This window comes from Pelodiscus sinensis, chromosome 12 (assembly GCF_049634645.1).
Source record: "Pelodiscus sinensis isolate JC-2024 chromosome 12, ASM4963464v1, whole genome shotgun sequence".
Classification (NCBI taxonomy): Eukaryota; Metazoa; Chordata; order Testudines; family Trionychidae; genus Pelodiscus; species Pelodiscus sinensis.
In genome coordinates this window covers 33,674,518-33,700,519 of record NC_134722.1, presented here as the reverse complement: position 1 = coordinate 33,700,519, position 26,002 = coordinate 33,674,518, and the positions used below count along the sequence as shown (strand labels likewise).

General features: G+C 39.4%; 1 protein-coding gene across 13 annotated transcripts in view; it reads right to left on the bottom strand.

Moving 5' to 3' along the window:
• CHD9 (chromodomain helicase DNA binding protein 9) overlaps positions 1-26,002 on the bottom strand; it is a 218,551-nt gene that overhangs the window by 73,273 nt on the left and 119,276 nt on the right. For all 13 annotated transcript variants that reach the window (XM_075940258.1, XM_075940265.1, XM_075940262.1 and 10 more), the window contains 8 exons: positions 23,118-23,361; positions 19,872-20,048; positions 18,642-18,785; positions 17,670-17,925; positions 9,413-9,623; positions 5,225-5,420; positions 3,419-3,586; positions 1,524-1,703 (listed from right to left, as the gene is read on the bottom strand). In XM_075940258.1, coding sequence (XP_075796373.1) covers positions 1,524-1,703; positions 3,419-3,586; positions 5,225-5,420; positions 9,413-9,623; positions 17,670-17,925; positions 18,642-18,785; positions 19,872-20,048; positions 23,118-23,361 — 1,576 coding nt within the window. The remainder of the gene's footprint in view (positions 1-1,523; positions 1,704-3,418; positions 3,587-5,224; positions 5,421-9,412; positions 9,624-17,669; positions 17,926-18,641; positions 18,786-19,871; positions 20,049-23,117; positions 23,362-26,002) is intronic.

Here is a 26,002-nt window from a genome sequence, read left to right as displayed (position 1 = left end):
GAGGAGGATCCTAGGACCCAGGTGAGCGAGCCCCGGGAATGCTGCTGCGCATGTGCGGGAGTTGCCTCACCCAGTTCGTATCTAGGGATCCGACGTAAGTCGGATCCACGTAAGTCGGGGACTGCCTGTATTTGCATATCCATCATTTACTTGATGAATATGCAAATATGCAAATGAAGGTTACCAGTCCTCCAAAATCTCGTGAATGGATTTACTGGTCCCTGTGTCAAAAAGTTTGGGAACCCCTGCTTTAAGGGAATGTTCTGATTTCAAACCTAGTATCACTTCATTTAGGAGTCTGAGGGCAGTTTAATGCTCTAAACACAAATAGACAAAGTAACACTGGCACAAGAAGAAAAGGTAAATTAAGTGTAAAAATACTTTTTGGTTGCTCTCCTAAAGAAGATATGATAGCATTAAGATTCCTGATTCTTCTTTCCTAAGATGAGCTTTCACAAGAGAAACCTAGTTCTACAATAAATAATTAAATGGATCCTCAATCATTAAATACATATTCTGAGACACATAGAAAGATGGTTTTCTGTTCAGTCCCTCTTTTTCATTCTGTTTATTTCTACCACTTTTATCTGCTGTAATGAGTTTTAGATGTTAATAGCCTAACCTGTTTGATAAAGTTTAAATTCCCCATAAATCACATTGTTTGCATTCACTCTTGCAGTCAAAAAATGCTTTAAAATTATTTTCAAGGGAAGCATTTTAAACAATGAGGTTTAGATGAATTCAATTAGAAGTAGTCATAAAATAGCTCAAGCATGGCCCCTGCCAATAAACAGCACAGAGTATATTCTATTTTCTGTCTTAAGTGTAAAAGCTGTATCTAACACCAATAAGAAATTAATATGAAAGTATTTTCCCCAAATCTATCCTTGTCAGAAAAGAAAATGAGACTGTGGGCCATCATTTCCTCTCCTATAAAATCATCCTTGCTCCGCTTTTTAAACACCTAACAAGAAAAGAATATGGATAAAGAGATGTCTCTGAATTCAAGTGTAAACCTGATAGTTATTCTTTAATCCTGTTCAACATGTACTTCCTCACATGTGCTTTACACCTGCAAAGACTATATCTTATTTTATGTGCTCAGAATATGAATAAAACAAATCAAAGCTATAAGCACTCTCAATAACTGTAAGTCCTTTATATAAAAAATATATTGTTCCTTTTTTTTTTTAAAGCAACACCAGAAGTACATAGCTACTATTTTGTCAACACTTGGTCACAAATTTTTGTGAAATTTACCCAGAGATTATTCTATATGCACATCTCTATATTGACATTTCTCTGGTGATATAAGCATGCAAAATCTCTCTTGGGTACATGCACAAAAGCAAAACAACACAGATGCAATATGAGCCTCTTATTTAAAAATAAGCAGTCCCATGAAATTCTTCATTAACACAAAGTTCTGCAAATCTCACATTTTGAATCTAAGCAACAGTAAGAGCTTTCTTAAATTTAAGGCAAAGTAACATGAAATGGAAAACAATCTGCTGCCACTGCACCTTGGCAAACGTTGAACCCCTTCCTTCTGATTCAATTGTGATAGTTTTTGTACGCCGCTGCAAGATTTGGTCTATGTCTTCTTCACAGAATTTAGAGCCCTCATCCTCTTCATCCATAATTGCACCATACGCACCTCTTCTTAGCAGGTCTTCTATTTCTTTTTTGGAAAGCTGTTGGATCTGTAAAAATAATTCAAAGTGTTTTCATTTTAATTTGTTGTAAACCCTGATAAAAAATTCACAAAAACATATGTGCAGTATTTTTAATACCTACTTCCATAATGAATATCTCTATAATTAAGTTAACCTTCCAGATTTGTCAATTGAGTATCTACCCTTATAATTAAAAATACAAACAATAACATTAAATACAATTACATTAAATATATATACATATGATTATAGCAGTTTGTGTAGCTTTGTTTCTACATTCGGGCACCTCATTAATATCTTAATGAATCAATGCTTAATTTGACATGGATTAATGTGGAAATCTGGTAAAAAGAAGTTTTGCACACTAGTTTAATCATATGTAAAGATGCATATGATCACCAATATAATTCAATTAGAAAATTTTCCCATGTCCTTAATTCAATTTTTGTTTTTTGGAAAATAAAATGAAAATATATCTACTTCATTTAAATCACTGCTATGGAGTGGGTCTGGGCTAAGGGATTCAGAAAGCAGTCTGACCCTGGGAGAGAGGACTGTCCTAATTCCTCTTTCACTGCAGCAGCTTGGGGCTAGGTGAGAAGCGCCTCTCCAGGGCCACTGTAGTTCCAGTGGGCACAGCCAGGGAAGGAGCGCAAATCCCTTAAGTGGGACAAGTCCAGGTTCCTCTGCCTCTTGCGTTCTCCAGCCAGAACGAGGAATGCAGCAAACTGTGCACTTTCCCCTCACTCCCTGATGAAGGGGAACAAAGAGTAATGTCCACCCCTATGAATCAGGGTTGGGGGGGGAGGAAGAGGAAAGTTTCAGCCCCACTCCCCATCCCTTAAGGGTGCCTGGAGGTGGAAGGCTTGGGGCTGGAACAGCCCTGGATGGGGTAGGAGTGGGGTGATGGTGGTGAGGAACCCTCAGTGAGCTCCTTTCACCTGCTTGGTGATGGTCTCTTTTCTGTTTTTCTTCATGATAAGCAATCCCATTCCAGGCACAACCAAACCCTCACCTTAATTTAAGTTTTGATAAGAGGAAGCAGTATACCGAATTTGGTTGTCCTAACTCTTATTTTTTAGCAGGAGTTCTTGAACAGAGAAACACACAGGCAGACAGACAAACTCTCTCAAACATATAGTAGATTAACTCTTCCTGTATTAAGACTACAGCTTATACTCATAACACAGGATATAACAATGAAGTGAATGAAAGATTTATATTACATGGGATTTTTCTTAAAATAATGTTGGTGGAATAAAAAGATACCAAACTATGGATTATCAAAATTTCATTGGGGAGCTAATGTAGTTCTGCCTTCTTCCATACAAACAGAAAGCTGCACAAAGAATGACACAGGAATCCTATTTTACTGTTGTGCAAAATTTGTAGCTAATGAGCCCTCAGAAGCATAATATTCTAATGATTCTGATGACTGGCAATGTACAAATAAAACAAAACAAAGTCTACACAAATAAAAAAAATCTGGCAAGCGAAATATTTTACTGTTTCAGATACACCACCAAGGAAGTTAACAAGGAAAGATGGAGGAAGTAATCGGTGTAAGAGTTCAAAGAAAATTTATGGTGAAGCTTCTGAAGACATTTCCAAATGTTCATCTTTGCCTTCAACAAGAAGGATCACACAATTCAAGAACAGCTTAAGAAAAGAGTTAAAATTAATTTAGCTGTTCTCTTGTAATCACAAAATTCTGTCCAAGAACAACAACAAAAAGTACATACACCACCAACACTATTTTCTCTTCCACTCATGCTCTGTAGGACAGCTTTATCCAGACCCAGTTTCAGACTTGCTCTGTCAAACATCTCTCTTTCATAAGAGTTTCGAGTTATCAATCTGTAGACCTTTACTGCTTTGTTCTGACCAATCCTGTGACAACGGGCTTGGGCCTTTGAAAGATGGAACAAAAATAAAATTAGATTTCTGCCAAGGAGCAAGATATATTCCTTCTAAGAAACCTATTTTGTTTTTAAGTGGAAGCTTGCACAAATATAGCAGAGATCTGGAAATTTAGTAGTAATGTTGGAAAGACAGATTAGCACGCAGAATGCAGGTGAAGTGGTCTAAAGTGCACACTATCATATTATTTATTTTGTAAATTAATCCTACGTATATATATTTTACAGTACTGATATCACCACAACATTCTAGTTAGATGCGAGGCAAAAAGTTACTTGAGGATTTCTGTGATTTTAATTTCACTTAATCTTTCTTAAATTGGTCCATTTCCTAGGTGATCTTACAACTGAAACATGTTTGTGCTACTCTAAGCTAAAAGTTTCTACTTTCAATTTTAATAAATTATTTCTAGTTTTACTAAGTAATGAGAAGTCTCTGCATCTTTGCATTGTTCTTTTATCTACTTGTAAAACAGAGTAATATTTCTTCCCCTATGTTCTTAATGGATAATCTCAGTTTTCTGAACTTGTACATATTTTATTATTTCAATTCTCTCTTCTGTGTATTTCCTACAGCCCTTTCTATACATCAACTAGTCTTCTTGATGCAATCTTCACTTATTCTATCTGATATGCAGCACAGTACCCACAACTATATGCAAAATCCCAGCTGTAATCTAAAAAGCATCATGTAACGAAGAACACACTTTTTCCCATTCTTACATGGATACCTCCAATTATAATTCCATGATATTATCTACTTTTTCACTTCATCATCACTTCACAAACAACTTTTCTTTATTACTTATACTTAGCAATTTTTCTTAACTGATAACAAATAACCACTGGCTTTCCATTGCATTTTTTTGTATGGATAGTTTATAAATATCATTCCCACTTCCTCTTTAACACAATGAGAATCACAGAAGGGACTGAACTTTAGGAAGGGCCCAAATTCTTCTCTAGTTCTATTACTATAAATCCAGAGCAGCTCCATTAACATTTATTCAATAATCAGTGAAAGAGCAAAATCTGTCCCCACTGTGTTCTGTGACATTTCTTAAAACCTTGAGAGTTTTATAAATTTCACTCATACTTTGTGTGTTTCACATTATATACTGCAAATTTATTATGTTTTAAGTAAAGAACTAATTTTATTAAATGAATATATAAAAAGTGTATTTTGAGCATTTATGGTGGGAGAAACAGTAAAAACTAAAGGAGAAAGCCTTACAAAATTTTCATTTGTATTAGAATTTCATGACAATTATAAAAAGTATGAGAAAAAGCATAGTTGTGATTATCAGAGACACAGCCCAGGCAAGTACACTTGCTCTTTTATTTGTATACTGTAATCCTTTCATAATAAAGTTCTGTTACAGTCTTCATTACTGAAATATAGAGTATGGTCTATTTGTTGATAAATCCTTTCGAATGTATTTTTTTGTATATGAAAATGTACTGTAAATATATTCGTATATGGAGAAATACTTTTAATCAAAAAGTGAAAAAGTTACAATAATCTAAATTCAAATGTAAAGCTAGCATATTTTAGACCTGCATGTACTGAAATTACAAAATATAAACAAACAAATTTTTTACCCCGGTCATAACTACCAATTAATTTACCTGGAGATCATTCTGAGGATTCCAGTCAGAATCAAAAATTATACATGTATCAGCTGCAGTCAAATTAATGCCCAATCCACCAGCTCTGGTACACAGAAGAAACACAAACCGATCAGAGTCTGGTTTACTAAACCGATCAATAGCAGCTTGCCTCAGATTTCCTCTCACTCTGCCATCAATTCGCTCATATAAGTACCTAGAAAATGCAAAAGAAACCCCAAATAATCAAAATTAAACTTCATTACAGAGGAACCTTATTTAGAAAAAAACAGTAATTTTAAAAGCACAGTTATCTGTTATTTACAATGTAAATAAATTATATTTGGTTTCTACTTACTCCTCATGAATAGCACCGGTCTGAACACAGAGGTGAATGAAGATAGATACAACAGGGATGGGTTTAGGTTTCCCTTAACACTGGGGATGTGTGCTATCAGTCCCGACTTGCATGTACCAGGCATTTAATTGCATTCAATGAGGGAATTACAGGGCTTCCACCATATAATCCGTAACTCAGCCCACCCTTCTGAATCATCTCTCATACTCCCAGGGTACGTCTATACAACACAGTTATTTCAAAATAACAGCTGTTATTTCAAAATAACTTCACTAGTGTCAACACAGCGGAGCACTTATTTCAAATTTGGTAAACCTCATTCTACGAGGAATAACGCCAAATTCAAAATAGCTGTTTTGAAATAAGTGCTGTGTAGACACTTATTTCGAAATAAGGGGCTCTCCAGCCTTTCCAGGGTGCCCTGGTGGCCACTCCACCCTCAACCAAGAACACTCCACTCCCTTCCTCCCTCCTCAGAGCCCTTATAGGGGTTGACTCTGGCCACAGTGCCTGTGCCAGCTCCAAGCCTGCCAGCCCAGAGCCAGCAGTCGCTGCCCCTGACCCAGTGGCCCCAAAACATGATCCAGCAAGACACTGGCAGCCAGCCCTCCACCGCTCCCCAGGACCAGTCTGCCAGCTCTCAGGAGCCTACCAGGGCCCAGAGAAGGCAGATGCCTTCCTGGTCCAGGGTGGAGATCACGGACCTTATTCAGGTTTAGGGGGGATGCCTCCAACGTCCATGATCTCTGCACTAGACAGTGGAATGCGGCTGTCTATGGCAGGATAGCTGCCAGTCTGGCCACCAAAGGCCACATGTTAACCCAGGAGCAGGTTTGCATGACAATCAAGTTGGTCCGGCGAGATCCCCAACCCTGAGCTTCCCCTCCCCCTTCTTCCCTCTTCCAGCTCCCTCCTCCCAGGTTTCCTCCTCCCCTCTCCCACCCTCTCTTCTCTCACCTCCTTTCCCCAGTCTCACCAGAGTTTCATTCCCCCTCCCCCCCCAGTTTTGTTAAATAAAGAGAGTTTGTGTTCATGAAAATATGTGTATTTTATTTGACATCAGGAAGGGGGGTTAGGGAGGGGTAAGTGGAAGGACGTGAGGGAGGAATGAGGCACAAGACCCCAGTGGAGCAGACCAGGATGGCTCTTAGTGCTCCTCAGGGTGGAAGCTCTCCCGCAGGGCCTCCTGGATACTGACCGCCCCCCGATGGACATCCTGGATGGCAGCCTACAGAAAGTGCAGCAAGGCTCGCAGCAACGCATACGAGAGAAGCACCAGAGTGCCCAGGCAGGGGCAGCTCTGGCTCCACGTTACAGAGTGCTGTGGTGTCCCAAGTGATGGCAACCAGAACACGCAGAGACAAAATGCTTTGCTGTCCCTCATCGAGGTAGACAAGCAAGCAGGGAAACCTGAGAATTGTCTGTCTGGTGGGATGGGGCGTGGTCCCTTTAAGCAGCCCCACACAGTAAGTCCTGACCTGGTGCCCTGCCAGAACTGGTTCCAGACAGCCTTAAATGCGATTCAGAGTCCACTCAGTGTGGACGTGCTATTTTGAAATAGCAAAATGCAAAATAAGCTATTTCGAAATAACACTGTAGTGTAGACATACCCCCAGAGATGGTACCAAAAGTGGAATCTTGGACTGCAAACCTTCAGGCCTTCCCTTCTCCCTTAGGCATGAGATCCACTAACGCAGTGTTTCTCAATTTAAATTTGGCCACAGAATCTTTTAAACTCGAAAGGATTTTGCTGAACCCTTAACAGTCTAATATTTGGACATCAGCGCTGAATAGTGACTCATCGTCCTCACTCTCTGGTTAAGCTGGTATTACGCAGAGACACTTATTGTGGCAAACACAAATGAAAATTGTTTTCAATAAAATTCATAAATGCTTAAATATTCATTATTAATTTTTAAAATAATAAAATGTTATTATAATGGAATTTTCGTGCTGAACCCTTATTTTCACTTTGTGGAACCCCGGGGTTCCGCAGAACACCATTTGGGAAACACTGCACTAATGAAATCACTTGTTTCTGTAACTTGTGAGAACTGGCTATTTGACCTTTATCCATACTGGATACAGGATGGAAGTTGCAACTAACTAACATTCTTACAGATGACTAATATTGACTTCTAAGTCCTAAGCCTATTCAACTGAACTATATTCTTGATACTGCGAGGAAGGTGGAAAAAAACATCAGGCCTCTGACCATTTGGCCACAATGGAAAAACTCCCTCCACACTAAAAGATGTGATCAACCAGACCTGTAGCATTCTAAAAACAGTTCCTATGCTACTATTACAGGGAGGAGAATGGAGCATTTCAACGGGACAAAAGACTCCAAAAGAGGCAGGCAGAGTTTTAAATTAATGGGGAGAAGTACAAGCAGTTAGTTAGCTCTCACATCTGGCCCATCAAACCTTTTAATCTGTCCCACGGTCATTTCGCCAGGACCCTAGGCCATGGAGCAGCTCCCTACCGCTCAAAGCGGCTGGCTAGTCCTTGTGGCTCTGTGCCATACACAGGTGGTGGGAAGTTTCACATGCTGCTCCTGCCTCTAGCACAATCTCTCAGGTCCTACTTGCTAGAAACGGTTCAATGGGAGTTGAGACACACTGTTAAGGGCAGGAGCAGTGAATGAAGCCTTCTTTCTCAGCGTGCTACACTGAGACATGGGAACAGCCAGCTACTTTGACTAGTCTGGGGCTGCTGGCAGGCAGGATGCCTGCCTGAAGGTCTGACTGAGCTGTTGGCCAGGGACCACCTAGATTAGTGCCTTCTAGACAGAGCCTGCAACTGTCACCCCAAATCCCTACCCTCCTTCCTCAAGTTACCACCCAAACCCTCTGTACCTCTACCCCGCCCTTCACACAAAGTATCACAACTCCCTCCCATACCCTGCACCCTTTCCTACACCTCTCCCCTTGGCCAGAATCCCCTCTGCACATTAGTCTCCTACCCCCAAGTCACAACCCCCTCCGTCACTTAAACTCCCTTTCAAACTCTACACTTTCTCCTGCTTCCCAATCCCCTACTGCACCCAATCTCCATCCCAGACCCCACACTCTTCTCCATAGTAAAAGTGCTGCCCTTGACCAAAATCTTGGGAGTGCCCCTCCCCATCAAAAATTATTGTCCACCACTACTCTAACCTAATAATATTGTTCTATCCATCTCTCAAGACCAAACAAACTGGAAAAAGAATAAAGTTATCATACTCCCTCCCCGCAAAAAGTCTATAAAGAGGCACTGCACCTTACCACAGTCAGAGAAATGTTTCTGTGTTTTAGAGTGGAGCGAGCTACAAAATTTGTATTTAATTGTCATTAGAAAGCTTCACAAGCATGAAATTTCACAGCCAAAAAACGGCACAACAATTCTAATCAAAAGGCAAAGCCAAAGAAGTTCACACTTCTGTGGCTTTCAAAAGGAAGAGTCGATCTGTTCAGATGCTACACGAGTCTATGTATTTGCTTTTGGAACAAGGAACATCATTTTATATATGTTTCTAAAACAATATCAATGTTAAAACTAGTCATCTGAACTGAAACCAAGATATGATACAGGATACTGAATTTCTAATAGTGAGTATTTGCTAATTTGTAAAGAAAGCATGAGAAAAAACAATATAACTATGGTCGTAAATAAAATTGGCATCATGAAATTTAAAATCTTTCCAATATATAGTTTTGCATACAATGTGAAACATTAGTTATATTATAAAGAACAGTCACAACTTTGCTTATTTTGTTATTTTAGTAGGTTACAATCACTTATCCCGTATTCTAATCAAAATAATATCACTGTTGAGAACAGCACAGTTTATGAAATATGTTGTATTCTACCTTTTATGTATTAGGTAGTCCTCCAGGATGTCAAGACAGCGCACCATTTGAGAGAAAATAAGCACCTTATGGCCTCCTGCTTTCATTTTTGGAAGAAGTTTATCAATGAGGACTAATTTACCAGCCGACTGGATCATTGCTTGTAGATGGAAATCAGGAGCAGTTGGGATATACGTTTCCCTAAACTCCCCAAGGATTTTCTCTTCAGCACCTATCAAATAATAAATATGTATGACTCAAAGAGACAGAGCACAATCACACCTGTTCATTTATCTTTCTGCATGGCCCTAAATTTTTCAGGACAAATTCATATTTTATGTAAATCCACCGATGGCTATAAATTTCAAAGAAGTCACACCTGGACTGGATGGCATTCATTTTTCACATCCGTTATGATAAAAAAAACCAACATTTGGGCATACTATTTCAGATAATGGATGTAAGGAACAGAAGTTGGCCTTATGCCATACTAAATATGATTATAGCCACTGAAATAATTTACAAAGATTTTGGAAACAGTGTATTAAAACAAAACTATTTTTTCACACTTGAGGTTTACAGCTACAACATTCATAATTAATATAATTTCTAATTAAAACAAAGATGCCAGTAGATAAGAATTTTGTTGTTGTTTTTTTAAATCAGAAGAGCATGGATAAGAAGAAATTACTCACTTTGTGAAGTAACTGATGTTCTCTGAGATGTGTCCTGTTATGGGTGCTCTACTTCAAGTGCACACATGCCTCTTAAACCTTTGATTGTAGATTTTTTGCTATCTATTCAGACAATAAATGTAGCCTGTGCTTCCTCTTGCCAGATGCTTCAGAGTGTGTGGACAAAGCACTCAATTCTTTCTTCACTCAAATTACTCTTCAGAAACATTCCAAAGCAGAGGAGGAAGAGGGAGGCAGTGGAGCACTCATAGGTAGACGTGTCTCGAAGAACCACAATTAGTACACAAGGTGAGTAACCTCATCTTCTTTGACTAGTGTCCCTATGAGTGCTCCACATCAGGGGACTCTAAGCAATAGTTCTAGATGGAAGAAGCAGCTTCAGAATAGTCTGAAACTGAAGACCATTCTGCAGAACCAAGTGCCAAAAGATGTGTTAGAATGGATCAGGATGTACTGTTTTGAAAACATATGTACTGAAACCCATATGAGGGGTGGGAGGGAATGAGCACCTGCAGCATCATAGCAAACTGTAAAACATCCAGATAGTCTGTGAGCAGATATCAAGGACTCCACAGATCTATCTGTGAGGGAAATGAAGAGCCTAAGTGACTTTGTAAATGTCTTCATCCTATCTAAGTTGAAGCCAATGCCCTTCTAAAATACAGAGCATATAAACAGAATTCCTGTAGATAACTATGTGGCCTTGGGGAAAACACTGGTAAATGAATGGATTAAGGTGGAAGTCTGATAGAATCTTAGGTAAGAATGTAGGGTATGGACATAAAAAGACCCTAAAGAACACTGGGGGAGGGGGGAAGGAGAGGGGAATTTCCATCAAGACCCCAATGTCCCTGATCCATTAGAATAGCTATTAAAAAGGACATCTTCACAGATAAATGCAACATAGAACAGATTGCCACTGGTTCAAATGGAGGTTATAGAATGTCTCTGAGGGAAACAGAAACAATGGGAGCTGTAAGGCTCTGTGGCCATGGCACCGGTAAATAAACAAACCGGGGCAGCCAGTTAATGTGTTTCTGAGAGTGATTCCACAGAACACTTTCAGAAACACTGCTTTAGATCCAACAGATAATCCAGGACGACTCAAAGTGGCACTCGGGCAAAGACACCAATGTAAGACTATCTTCCAGTTCTCCAGATAAGTAGAGTATGTTGCTCTGTTTCTATTATTCAGTAATACCTGCCATACTTTTGTAGTGCAGGAGAATTCCAACCCCATTAACTTGAGGAGCCACGCCACGAGTCAGGTATTTGCTGTTTGATGGGAAGCGTTATATGGAAATAGGCATCTTGTAGCCAAAAGCAAAAAACCAATCCTCTTCTCTAGCGAAAGAATTATAGCTGCCACAGTCACCACCCTAAACTTTTCAGATGTTACAAACTTGTTCAGAAGTTTTAGATCTAAGATTGATCTCCACCATTTGTCCTTCTTCAGCACAAGAAAATACATAATCCTTTGCCCTTGCAAGCTCCTAATTGAAAGAGTACACTTCATGCCAATAAAAGCCTGAGAGAGGAATCCCTCAAGACGGATGGGAAAGAAAAGGAGTAATATAAAACAGGTAATGTAGTCCAATATTATGACCTCTATGACCTGCTTGTTCATAGTGAACTGCCTCCAAACATATTGAAAATAGGCAAGGCAGTCTCCAAAGGAGAGGTGGGCTAATGGGAGCAGCTGTCAATCCAGAGATGCAGGAGGATTTAAACTCTGGCTAGGTGGTCACAGAAGGTCATCGGGCGCACCTCTATCTTTTTCTGAGTGGTTTGGTAGATCTATGGAATCTGGAAAACTGAGCAGCATAGATCTTTGGGTATCCCATGTCTTATTAAGCCCTTTCTTATTTTTAGGTGTATATTTATTCATGGATTGTAAAGCAGTGCTAGAGTCATTCTGGGGCATCTGATATTCACCACCATCGGCAGACAGGACACTGGGCTAGATTGACCATTGGTCTGACCGAGTATGGCTGTTCTTATGTTCATTTAGCCATGTGCATGGTTTCCAGAATTTTATGACTGTTGAAAAGAAAGTCTTCCATGGCGTTGTGTACTTCTCTCAGAAACCCTAAGAGATGGAGCCATGATACCCTGGGCATAACCACCACCACAGAGATGGATCTAGCAGCAGTATCCACAACATCTAAGGATGCTTGAAGAACAGCTGTGGCCACTAATAGGTCCTCTGAGATAACGGACTGCGATTGCTCCCTATGATCTTGAGGCAGATGTTCAATAAATGCGGTTATCTGATATAATTTTTAAAAGTATATTTGGCCAAAACTACCTGGTATTCATGATCCTGAATTGAAAGGTGAACAGGCCTTTTGCCCAAAGAGATACAGTCTTTTCTAATCCTCATCATATGGGGTACACTTAGAGGAGTGCTGCCTACCCATGCTAACCTACTTCATCCACCACGTGGAAGTTAGGTGGAGGGTAGGAGAACAAAAAGGTCCAAATACTTAGAGAACATAATACCTCTTATCCGCCTGCTAACATGTGGATGTCAGGAGTCTGCTATACCGTCTTAGATCTAGGAGCCTCATTGATAGGTAACACCACCCTGGAGGATGTTGCTCACTGCAAGATATCAAACAGTTTGTTGTGTTGTGAATCCTTGATCTCTTCAAGAGGAGTGCCATCTATCATCTTTATGGGGTCTGGAAATTGCTGAAAATCAGTGGCCATGGATGGTGGTGGAAGTATAATCACCACACCCAGAGATGAGGATGAAATAAGTGCTTGAAGGGTGGTTTCCTTAATTATTCTAGCTTCCTGCTCCTCAAACATCTCTTATGGAGGGGTTGGTTAGGGAGGAGAGGGATGTACAACTCTGGCCTCCCTCTGAGACAGTACTGGTGTCCTGGCAATCTGCTGTTGATAGATACCCCAGGGTGTCAGTATGGCCATTGGGGTAAGCCATACAGAAGTGGGAATGGTATACAAGGTTGGTTCCACCACCTTTTACAATAAGCCCAATCTTCCTAATGACTTCCTGAAGGCATATGTTTGAGAACCCCGAAGAGAAACTGAAGAGACAGATAGGAAGTCTCCCTCATCATCCTTCATCTTATCCAAATGAGATGCACCTACAGAAAATAGTGGAGAGCCGTGTTTTTGCTAATCTTTTCCATCCATGTGTGGATATTTTCCATCCATGTGCAGATTAAATTTTTATGTGCATCAAAGCATGTACGAATGCGCACCACCGGTAGAAACAGAAAATGTAGCTATGGGCTCTCTGATAATCAGGTGTGACACGTCTCTCTTGGGCAGCCACACAGGCACACAGCATATAGGGAACAATGGTGGACAGCCTTGCAGTGCTGAGGATGATGGTCTGGAGATCAGTGTCTTGGTTCCAAGAAATGCTCAGTACCTATGAGGTGTGGAGACTCAGGTTCATCCATTATCAAGAGGTCCTTAGATTATCTGAACTCCCATGGTACCAAACAGGAGATTGGTACTGACGCAGTACCCAATGCCACAGATGCCAAATCCAAAAGTACCAACAATGATGGAGCTATTGAAGTAGATGCCAATGGTATCAGATACTGCTGCTTGTTCAGTGCTTAGGGCGCTTCATGCCTGGGTACAAAGGTCTGGGCTGAACTCAACAGGACTAGCCCAGAGTGTCTATGCTTGCAGTCTTTATTGGTAGGTGGTACCAAAGCCCTACAGTAGCTCACTCTGCCTTGCTCTAGGACTTTATGACTTTCACTACTGAAAAGACTTTGAATCAGCGGAATTGAATCAAGAGACTCAGATTTCAGAGAACGCAGATCTCACTGAGAACTTGGTTTTTTGCTGGCTTCTTAAAGTGACTGCTTGCTTCTCTTTTAGGAAGCCTTCATAGTCTTCCCTGTATTAGTGGAAGCCTGCACAGAGATAGGAGGGGTATTAGATGTGTCTGGAGACAAATGTAGAGGGGCATCTCCTGACCTGACTCAGAAACTGGCCAAAAGGAGCATTCCATCATCAGCAGTCTGAGTTTCATCTCTCTATTTTTCCTATCCCTGGAGTTGAGGGCTAGGCAGAAGTTGCAATTCTGGAAGTCATGGGACACCCCCAACAAGGGGGACACAGAGTGGCCATCACTCATAGGTATTGCTTTTTGACAGAAGAGGCTAACTCTAAATCAGAGAGAGCACTGTGAGCACCGCCAGGAAAAGAATAAGCCTCACCAAATGGAAAGAGCAGAGTAGAACAAGCCTCTTGCTACATATCTAATTAATTATAGCTATGTTAGCAATTAACAATTAGCTATAAAAACCTATCTTAACCATTCCAGGAATATTAGGAAAGCCAAGGTACACTTTAAGTGGACATACCAAGGATCCATCTCAGGAAGATGCAGTGAGCGTGGTTCGCCTGCTCACCCTGAACAGCCTCAGCATCCAGAAGAGGCCTCCCATATAGCTTTGGTATCCAGCGTGAGGAAGTATCCTCCCCAAGAAGGCAGAGAGTTGAAAAAACACTTAACTGAAAATCTCTGATCAAGGGCACCAAAGGTATATGAGCACCTGAACTGGAGCATGCATAGGGACATTACTTTAAGAGGAGGAGTAAGTTCTGGGTCCAGTTCTGTTTATCAACTATTTAAATAATGGCAAAAAGAATGAACATACAAAGTCTGAGGACAACAGCATGCTAAGAAGGGTTGCAAGAGCTTTGGAGGATAGGAATAAAATGATCTGGACAAACGGGCTGAAATAAATATGATGAAACTGAATAAGGACAAATGCAAAGTACTTAGGAAGAAACAATCAGCTGCACACATACAAAATGGGAAATAATCGCTTAGCAAGGAATACTATGGAGAGGGATCTGGGGGGGTCATAATGGACCACAAGCTAAACAAGAGTAAACAGTGTGTCACTGTGCAAAAAAGACAAACATCATTCTGCGATGTATTAGCAGAAGTGTTGTAAGCAAGACACGATAAGTAATTCTGCTCTACTCCGTGCTGATTAGGGCTCAACTGCAGTATTTTGTCTAGTTGCGGGCATATATTTCAGAAATAATGTGGAAAAACTGAAGAAAGTCCAGAAAAGAGCACAGAAATGATGAAAGGGCTACAAAACATGATCTGTGAGGACAGATTAAAAAAAACTGTGTTTAGTCTAGAGGAGAGAAAGAAGACTGAGAGGAAACATGATAACAGTTTTGAAGCACATAAAAGGTTATTTACAAGGCGCGAGAAAAATTTTCTCCTTAAACTCTGAGGATAGGCTAAGAAGCAAATGTCTTAAACTGCACCAAGGTCAGGTTTAAGATGAACAGTAAGAAAAACTTTGTGTCAGGATGGTTACATTTATGATGGTTAAGCTCACGAATAACTGATTAGGGAAGTTGTGCAATCTCCATAGCTGGTCCTTTGTAGACCTAATATTCTATGAGTCTATAACATTTTTTTGCAGGGGAAGTACTTACATTTTTTTTCAAAATATGTTCTAAAACTAAAATGAACCCACATCATTTTATCCTGCTATTTAAAACTGAATTTGAGAATTGTAAAAACATCTGCAATACCATTTTCCTTCACTTACTGCAGAACAGGCTTTGAGTTCAGAGAGTGTATTTTATTACAAGTAGAAAAAATAATAAATTGAAAGGATTTAGCAATAGGTATACAAACCACATGAACATTACATATTTGTGTGCAAGAACCACTCAAAGTTTAGAAGTTAAATTTGTATTCTTCCTCAGTATGGTTACATTTTAAAGAGACATAATATTTGCAAATCAAAATTACACTCTGGCAAACATTTTCAGACTATTATGTGCATATCACTTAAATGAAGAAGTTCAAAGGTCAGATCTCATGTAACCCTGCAGCTATAATACAACTTTAAATAATGTCTCACTTTTAATTTTATCAATGTACACTAAAATGCTAGACCAAACACTACAGTTCTTATAAAATATAAGATTTGAAAGAAAAATACTACATATTATAACAAATGTAACAGATATAGCTATTTCCTGTGATATACTGAACAAATGCTATTGAATTAAGTTAAAACTTATTGTGAATTAAGTATTTTAGGAACTCACTGTATTAAAAATATAAATGGTTGTGTTACTGAAGGATTCTAGTATCAGAAGGGTAGTCGTGTTAGTCTGAATCTGCAAAAGCGGCGAGGAGTCCTGTGGCACCTTAGGCTATGTCTAGACTGCAAGCCTCTTTCGAAAGTTTCATTCGAAAAAGCCTCTTTTGAAAAAGAGTGTCTAGACTGCAAGCAGTACTTTTGAAAAAGCAAGCCGCTTTTTCGAAAGAAAGCAGCGAGTGAGTCTGGATGCTCTCTTTCTAAAAAGCCCTGTTGGCATTCAAGAACGCCTTTTTTCAAAAGAGCACTTTCGAAAAAAGGCGTTCTTCCTCGTGAAATGAGGTTTACCGCCGTCGAAAGAAAAGCCGCGTTCTTTCGATTTAATTTCGAAAGAACGCGGCTGCAGTTTAGACGCAGGTGAAGTTTTTTCAAAAAAAGGCTACTTTTTTCGAAAAAAACCCATGAGTCTGGACACAGCCTTATAGACTAACCAAAGTGTTGGAGCGTAAGCTTTCGTGGGCAAAGACCCACTTCGTCAGATGCATGTAGTGGAAATTTCCAGAGGCAGGTATAAATATGAAGGCCATAATCAGGCTAGAGATGACGAGGTGGATCCAATCAGGGAGAATGAGGCCCACTTCTAGTAGCTGATCTGGAGGTGTGAATACCAAGAGAGGAGAAGCCGTTCTATGTAACTTGTCTAGGAGACATGACTAATGTAAACCTTGGGAAGTGCTATGTGCATCAAAGGACTTTTTCAACAATGGGCTAAGATGAAAATGAATGATTAGTGAAAGGGGTTTCCCAGGAAATCTCTAAGAGGGGGTAAGCATATGCACTTACTATGCTTATGCAAGAACTCTGCCTCTGAAGCTTTGCCTACAGGAAGGAAACTTTTGTCTGCTGATCACCTGTTACATGAGGAAATATTAAAGACCCAAAATCTATTTACAGAAGTAACTCTCAGATTAATAAGTGATATTGTTCTGAGAAAAAGAAGTTATGAACTTGTAAACCCAGAAGAGCCCTTTGGGGCATCTGAAGGACCATTCACTGGCCAGAATCCTTGTTCAGGTTGAGGGATCTCTGGTAAGCTCACCAGCATGTTTGCATGTATTTTTATTGTTTTAAATCTATATTCTCTGTAATGTTTTTACTTTAAGAATAAACATGCTTGCTTAGAAACAGCTGCATGATAACTCAACTGTGGCAACTATGTTGTTTACTTACTTTGTGGGGGGGGGGAAGGAAAGCAGGCCTGTTTAGGCAGTCTGACTCTCTGCTGGGGAATTTCCAGCCTAGGCAGACTATCTGTGCAGGCTGAAAATACCATGGTCAAGAGGGAGAAGATGCATTTCTCAGCTAAAAGAGGCAACTAGTGGAGAGCCAGAAAATTATGAGTGTCCTTGCTGGACTATAAAGGAGAAATATAGGGGCAAGTTCCCTGAAATGTGACAAAGAATATAAGACTATCAACTGAAACCGTCTTTTCATTCATAAATGTTTTACCTTTGATGAGATAAGGATGATTGCAGCACTTTCTAAGTTCCATCATAGTGTTAACTAGATTGGGTACATTAGCTTGGCCTGCTCCTTTTGACAAGAATGCAAAATTCTTTTCCAAAATTGCCCGATAATATTTCTTCTGGATATTAGTTAGTTCTACTTCAATTATAGTTTCTTCTTTGGGAGCTAACTTTTTCTCTACATCTTCTTTCAACCGTCTCAACATCATTGGTTTCAGGATGGCTTGTAGCTTTTGTACCTGAATAAAACACACACATATATATTATTAACTGGAGAGTATGCAAAAATAGAAAAGCATCTTATTTTTAACATTTTTACAATCTATATTACCTATTTGTCAGATTTATATGAAATATTTGCCTGCAAGGGATATACTCTCATTTTTCAGAGACAAATTACCAAAGTAATTTTAAGGTGTTCTGATCCCAAAAATAAAGATTTTAGCATTTGCCAGCACACAACCTGGGGCTCAAAGATAGAGAATTTAGATATCCATTGATCTCAATCCTTTATTCTTCATAGCCACACAATTTATTATTTAAAAAGGAAAAAAAAATTCTTTAACTTCAAATAAATAGCAAAAGTATCTTTACAGTTATATTTAATTTAGAAAATATATTTGTTCTGTACATTAAATTTGGGATGCCAAGCACATTTTACTGGCTTGTTTAAAAATTTGAGAGGGTGAGCCCCTTTTTTCTATCTTGGATCATTATTATGGCTTCGTGAAATTACATATCCATCTGAAATATTAATTTGTGTGATGGTTGATAGTAAGTTAGTCACCTAAATTACTTTGGCACAGACTGAAAGGGCAGTGGTAGAAAGAATTTAAATATAATCCATTTCCAAACATACTGTTAAAGAAAAAAAAAAAAACCAACTTCCCCCCTCAAATTATTCACTCAAGTTGGTATTTTGCAAGTAGAAAGTTAAGAAGTGTATATGTAGTACCTGTTCTTCCGTTTTAAGGTCCCCAAATTCCTGCATGAATGTCGATTCAGCAGGAAACCGCAAAGGTTCAAGAAAATGAAGGAGGCTAAACAGTTCTTCTACCGTGTTCTGCAGTGGTGTGCCTGTCAACAGCACTTTGTGCTCCTACATAAAGGCATAGATGTTGCATAAAATTCTCATGTGCACAGTTAGCAAAAAGTTTATTTTTTTTATTTCAGAGCACTAACATCTAATTTATTTCAATATGCAAGCATTATAGATCTGATGGTTTATACACAATAGAAAAAGCACCAGTAAGTAAACAATTTGAGAGGCAGAATTTCCATACACCCAGTTGTCTATAGGTAAGATGCTATGTTAATAAACTTCAAACTACATTAATAATTTGTGAACTTGATAGCCAAGTAATAAAGAAATGGCTATAAAGATTATTTCCCTCTTTCTAATATTCACACACACGCTTCTTTCTCAATAATTGCTCAAGTTAATAGTAAAAATTAGAATACCAGATTAGACAATTGGTACATTTAGTCTAGAACTGTTCTTTTGATAGTCAATATCTAATGCTTCAGGGTAAAGCACAAAATTATAAACAAAATACCCATAATGCATTTAGTCATATGTGCATTATAGTACACAAGTGGAAACTTAAAACACAACAAATAATCTAGTAGCATTTTAAAGATTAACAAAACATGTAGATGGTATCATGAGCTTTCGCGGATCTGGACTTATTATACTCTGGTCATCTGAAGTAGTGGGTTTTGCCTTAGTCTTTAAGGTGCTACTAGACTATTTGTTGTGTTTAAGTTTTTCCTGTTACAGACTAACTCGGCTACCCCTCTGAAGCTTTAGTACACAAGTGGTCAGTGAAAATCAATTCTCTTTAAAACTTAGAAGTTGAAAATTCTATATAAATGAGAAATACTATTGCAGTTAACTCTAATTCTAAATAAAGCAATCAGAAACATAAAAATAGGTTTTGCTTACAGTTTATGCAAGTTGCATTTCAATCCCACAAAAATATACTGAAAAAGGTTTCTTGGAAGTTGTACACCTTATGCTGAGAAAACAATCAGTAGAGGAATAATAGAACTTTCATAGACTGCCCACATACAACAATACTCTCCTTTAAGTCTAACAATTAAACAGCCTTATAATTTATTGTAGTATTCTCTCTAACAAGAAGGTAATCTCATTACACCAAGTAAATGAAATGCAACCACTCACAAGATTCATGAGTTTGAGTCCCTCCAGGAGTTTGCAATTTTTATTCTTCAGTCTGTGTGCTTCATCAATAATAACACATCGCCATTCAATTGCATTGAGCTCTGGACAGCCACCAAGAATCATTTCAAAAGTGGTGATAATAGCTTGGAACCGGTAAGTACCTCGAATGATACGCCCCTAGAGATTTATTAACAAACATAACAGTTTGTCATATTATCTGAAATCCTCTCATTTTTTCATTGTCAAGTTGCCAGTTTTGCTACTGAAATATTATCCAGTAGTACAATAAATCTTAAGATATAAATTGTTTGTATCTTACCAGACTCACTATGATTGTATGAGTTCATATTAATATTCATTCATATTCCTTCCAGCTCAGCAGACCCCTCAGGCAGGCTCCCTATGTGCTGTACCCCCACACATCACGCGAAGTGCCCAGCTGCAGGGGCCAGCATGTGTCTCTTAGGTGGCCAGGCGGGAGGACTATGCACTCTGCCCCCGCCCCCAACACATTGGAAAATGGCCAGTGTGAGCCGCCTGAGAGAGACCCGCCTGCACCCCCTCCTCAACTCCAATCTCCTGCCCCAGGTCACAACCCCTCTTTCATTCAAACTCCCTCTGAGACTCCACCCTCTCTTCCCCGCACAGCCCAATACTGTATCCAAAGCTCCCTTCTATATACAACTTTCGTCCCAGACCCTGCACTCCCTTCATTAATATCACAAAAGTGTGGCCCTTGACCACTTACCAAATTCTTGGGAGTGGCCTCCTATCAAAAATATCCCACCCTGAATTAGTAAGTTCTGAAAATAGCACACTAGCCACCCAGAATCAAATTATTTATACAAATTCAAATTACAAGGTTTCTTAATATTAGCCATACATGTCAGTTCTACAGAAAAAAAGACTACAATAGCTTAAACAGCACAGTGAGCAACTATCAAACCCTACTGCACCAAATTCATATAATTTATTATAATAAAAACCATCTTACATAGACGATTGTGCAAAAGAAATCTAAAATAACATGGTTTCCTGTTTTAGATCAATGATTATCTTTTGAAAATGAATATTTCCCTTATATTTCTATATTCTGCAAAACCTGGAGCTTTATATAGAAGCAAAAAGAGTATTAATCAGTAACAGTTCCACTGACATTACATTTTTACTTCCATAGGTCCAAGCTCTGTATGTTGTTCAACAGGTTCAGTTCGATCTACACAGACTCCAAGGCTGTGTCTACACTCGCGTCTTCTTGTGAGAGTAATATGCAAATGAGGCTAAGCGGTGAATATTGCCGAGCCTCATTTGCATAACTAATGAGCCGCCATTTTTTTCAGAAGAGACTCTTGCACAAGGAGTGTCTACACTGCCCCTTCTTGCGCAAGAAAAACCCTGTTGCGCAATGCCGTTCTTCCTCTAGGGGTGTGTCTAGACTACAGGGCTTAGTCGACAAAAGTGGACTTTTATTGACAAAACTATACCTGCGTCCACACTGCCTTTGAGTTATGTCGACATAACATCAACAAAACTCAGCAGTTTTGTCGACGTATGTAAACCTCATTCTATGAGGAATAACGCCTTTTGTCAACAGAGTTCTGTCGATAGAAGGCATTATTGCATCTACACTGTCCTTTGTGTCCACACTGTAATGTCGACAAAGCGGCTTGCTTTGTCGACAGAACTGGATGTAGTTTAGACGCTCTTTGTCGACAGAAGCTTTGTCGACAGTATCTGTCGAAAAAACTTCTGTCGACAAAACCCGGTAGTCTAGACATACCCTAGGGTAACAGGTGTAATGGCATTGCGCAAGAGGGTTTTTCTTGCGCAAGAAGGGGCAGTGTAGACAGCTCCGTCTTGCGCAAGAACCTCTTCTGCAAAAATGGCGGCTCATTAGTTATGCAAATGAGGCTCGGCGATATTCACCGCTTAGCCTCATTTGCATATTACTCGTGCAAGAAGATGCGAGTGTAGACGTAGCCCAAGTGAACTACACTACTGTGGCCTAGATCAGAGTCCTGGATTACTCATTTTGCTAAAACTGCCACACTGTTTATACCTCAGCGCACTTTTATGAAAACATGTATTTGCTCTTTGAAGAATTATTAATGTACAAATGAAATGATCAATAATATTATGTAGGCATTGGTCCTGACTCCATAGATAAGGAAGAGTTCATATCATACATAATACAACAATTAAAATGCATTAGTGAATTACAATTAACTTCATAGTCCAGGAGATTATTGTTTCTTTGGGATCAGGGATCTCGAACTGTTTAGGGTTGCCAACCTCCAGGATTGCCCTGAAGCCTCCCAGAATTGGCATCAATCTCCCTTTCACTATTAAAGCAATCCTGGAGATTTAATGGGATAGTTTTCATGAAAAAAAATTAGATCTTGATAGGGGAAAAAAATCTTCTGGAATAGCTTCAGTCAGAGCTGCTCATCTTAGCTTCACTGATAATTTTGAAAATTAAGTAAATAGAAAGGTATGTATGTGTAAGTGTGTGTGTGTGGGGGGGGGGGAAGAGTATCATCTCAGACCTCCTTTATATAGTATGAAGAAATAAAATAGACATAAGTCAAATTAAAATATTTTTCCATGTTACATTTAATATTTACAACTTTCATTTTGTATTTTGAAAAAACTATAAACACAAATATTAATATAAATTGAATTAATATTTAAATAAAAATACTTCCTTTCAGGAAGTAAAAAATAACTTTTGTAATTTTGGAAACAGCAGGCAAGAATCAGAAACAGTTTTGTCCCAGACAAGGTATATGCAAAAAAGTACGTAAATGATGAAAATTAAATCAGTTTGGTTTTTTTTGTTATTTCAAAACACACAAAAGTAATTAATAAATCATGTAATTTTTTACAATATACAATTTAGATCTAAGCAGTATTCATTTAAACCCTGAAATGGTAATTAATAAACCATACAAGGCAAGTAAATTCACTTTCTTTTAGGCTGCTCAGTTTCTTTTCCTTCTACTCTGCAAAATTAGAGGGGCACAATGACATACAGGAATTGAAACAATACCGACTTTTACCACATCCCCTATATTAAACTCACCTAGTAACACACACTAAAGACTGACAAATAGTAATTAAAACATACGCTGATATAAAATGACTTTTATTAAGACACATACGGCTAAATCTCTAGAGCACGATTTTCTTAGTTGCATGTGAACTGGGTTACAGATGAGCAAGTGTAGAAACAGATCACGACAATACCTGAGAGTCCCTGAAGTACATCTCATACTGCTGTATCATCTGCCTGCTAACCATGCTTCCATGATACACCACGACATTAAGATCAGTCCAAGTGCGAAATTCTCTTTCCCAATTGGTTATAGTGGAAAGTGGAGCTATGATCAGGAAAGGCCCTCGGATACCAGTCAGGAGGATTTCATAGAGGAATGTAATTGACTGGATGGTTTTGCCAAGACCCATTTCATCCGCTAAAATGCAGTTTCGTCTGAAATTACAAATACATCTGTTATTAGAGTAGAGGAAACCATATATGTTTCACTTACATTTAAAATGACAAATTCTGGATCGGGGAGACTTGGCGTTCAGCACACCAACCTGAGAACCTTTTCCACTTAGCCATGTAAGTGGCTTTAGTGGACAGTTTCCTACTGGCTAACAAAATCTGATGGACCTGAAGGGAACACTGAAGCTCCATGGCACTAAAACACTGAACTTTAATTCCATGTGATGTAGGCAGGGAAGGTCCAGATGCCTCAGGTGCCTGTTGTCCTGGGATATCAGGTCTGAGTAAATGGGGAAGATCAACAGGCTGTACTACTGACATCCCCAGAAGCACGGTGTACCAAAGCTGGCGTGGCCAAAGTGGCACCAGCAAGATTACCTGGGCTCCTTCCATGAGGATTTTGAGGATTACTTTGTGGATCAGGGGAAGGCAAGGGAAAGCTAACAAAAGCCATCCCATCCATGGGAGAATGAATGCATCAACCAGTGACCAATGTTTAAAAAGGGCTCTAGAGCTGATTCTGGTAATTCAAGACTGGTAAGTCTAGCATCAGTACCGGGCAAATTAATTGAAACTATAGTAAAGAATAAAATTGTCAGACATATAGATGAACATAATTTGTTGGGGAAAGTCAGCATGGTCTCTGTAAGGGAAATCATGCTTTACTAATCTACTAGAGTTCTTTGAGGTCAACAAACATATGGACAAAGGGGATTCAGTAGATATAGTGTACAGACGGCCCCCGAATTGCGATGCGATTGGTTCCCGGGGAAGCATTGCAAGTCGGGAGCGTCATAACTCGAACTCTAATTTACGATAGGCACCTTACACCATCTTAAATGTGGGACCAAGGATGTAAGTTGGGGATTTTCGGCCCCTTTCACACTTACAAAAATGGTTGTAAGTGCAGGGGGTCATAACTCGGGCAGTCGGAAGTGGGAGGTTTCCTGTACTTAGTTGTCCAGAAAGCTTTTGACAAGTTCCCTCCCCAAAGGCTCATAAGTACAGTAAGTTGTCATGGGATAAGAGGGAAGAACCGCTCATAGATTAATAACTGGTTACAAAACAGGAAACAAAGGGTAGGACTAATTTCCTGCAATACATTTTCAGAATGGAGAGAGGTAACTTGAGGTGCCCCCTCAAGGGTCCGTACTGTGACCAATTCTATTCAGCATATTTATAAATGATCTGGAGAAAGGGGTAAACAGTGAGGTGGCAAAAGCTGCAGATGATACTAAACTGCTCAAGGTAGTTAAAACCAAAGCAGACTGTGAAGAGCTTCAAAAAGATCTTACAAAACTATGTGATTGAGCAACAAAATGGCAAATGAAATTTAATATCGATAAATGCAAAAGTAATGCACATTGGAAAAAACAATTTCAACTATAATACAATATGATGGGGACTAATTTAGCTACAACTACTCAAGAGAGAGATCTTAGGGTCACTGTAGATATTTCTCTGAAACCATCCACTCAATGTGCAGCAGCAGTCAAAAAAGCAAACAGAATGTTAGGAATCATTAAAAAAGGGATAGAGAATAAGACAGAGTATCTTATTGCCGCTATATAAATCTATGGTATACCCACATCTTGAATACTGCGTACAGATGTGGTCACTTCATCTCAAAAAAGATACACTGGAATTGGAAAAAGATTCAGAAAAGGGAAACAAATATGATTAGGGGTTTGGAACAGATCCCATATGAAGAGAGATTAAACAGATTGGGACTTTTCAGTTTAGAACAGAAGAGACTAAAGGGGGGGAATCTGATAAGAGGTCTATAAAATCATGACTGATATGGAAAAAGTAAATTAGGAAAATTATTTATTTGTCCCATAATATAAGAACGGGGGGGGGGGGGGGAAGGGGGAAGGGAGGGGAAGGTCACCAAATGAAATTAATAAGTAGCAAGTTTAAAACAAATAAAAGGAAGTTGTTCTTCATGCAGTCTACAGTCAACCTGTGGAACTCCTTGACAGAGGAGGTTACAAAGACCAAGACTTCAACAAGGCTCAAAAAAGAAAAAGATAAATTCAAAGAGGTTAGGTCCATCAATGGCTATTAGCCAGGATGGATAGGAATGGTGTCCCTAGCCTCTGTTTGTCAGAGGTTGGAAATGGATGACAGGAGAGGGATCACATGATGATTACCTGTTCTGCTCACTCCCTCTGGCATTGGCCAATGTTAGAAGACAGGATACTGAGCTAAATGGACCTTTGGTTCGACCCAATATGGCTGTTCTTATATTCTAATGTTGTTCTTGACCCTGGACTGAAGCCCCTGCATGAGCAAAAGAGGGGGAATTTTCTGTTGGAGTCTGTTTCAAACAGGTCAATCTGGGGGATTCCCCAGCGATGGAAGATGGAGAGGAGAACATCATCTCTTAGGGTATGTCTACACTACCCCGCTAGTTCAAACTAGCGGGGTAATGTAGGCATACCGCACTTGCAAATGAAGCCCGGGATTTGAATTTCCCGGGCTTCATTTGCATAAGCGGGGAGCCGCCATTTTTAAAACCCCGCTGGTTCGAACCCCGTGCAGCGTGGCTACACGGGGCATGAACTAGGTAGTTCGAACTAGGCTTCCTAGTTCGAACTACCGTTACTCCTCATTTCACGAA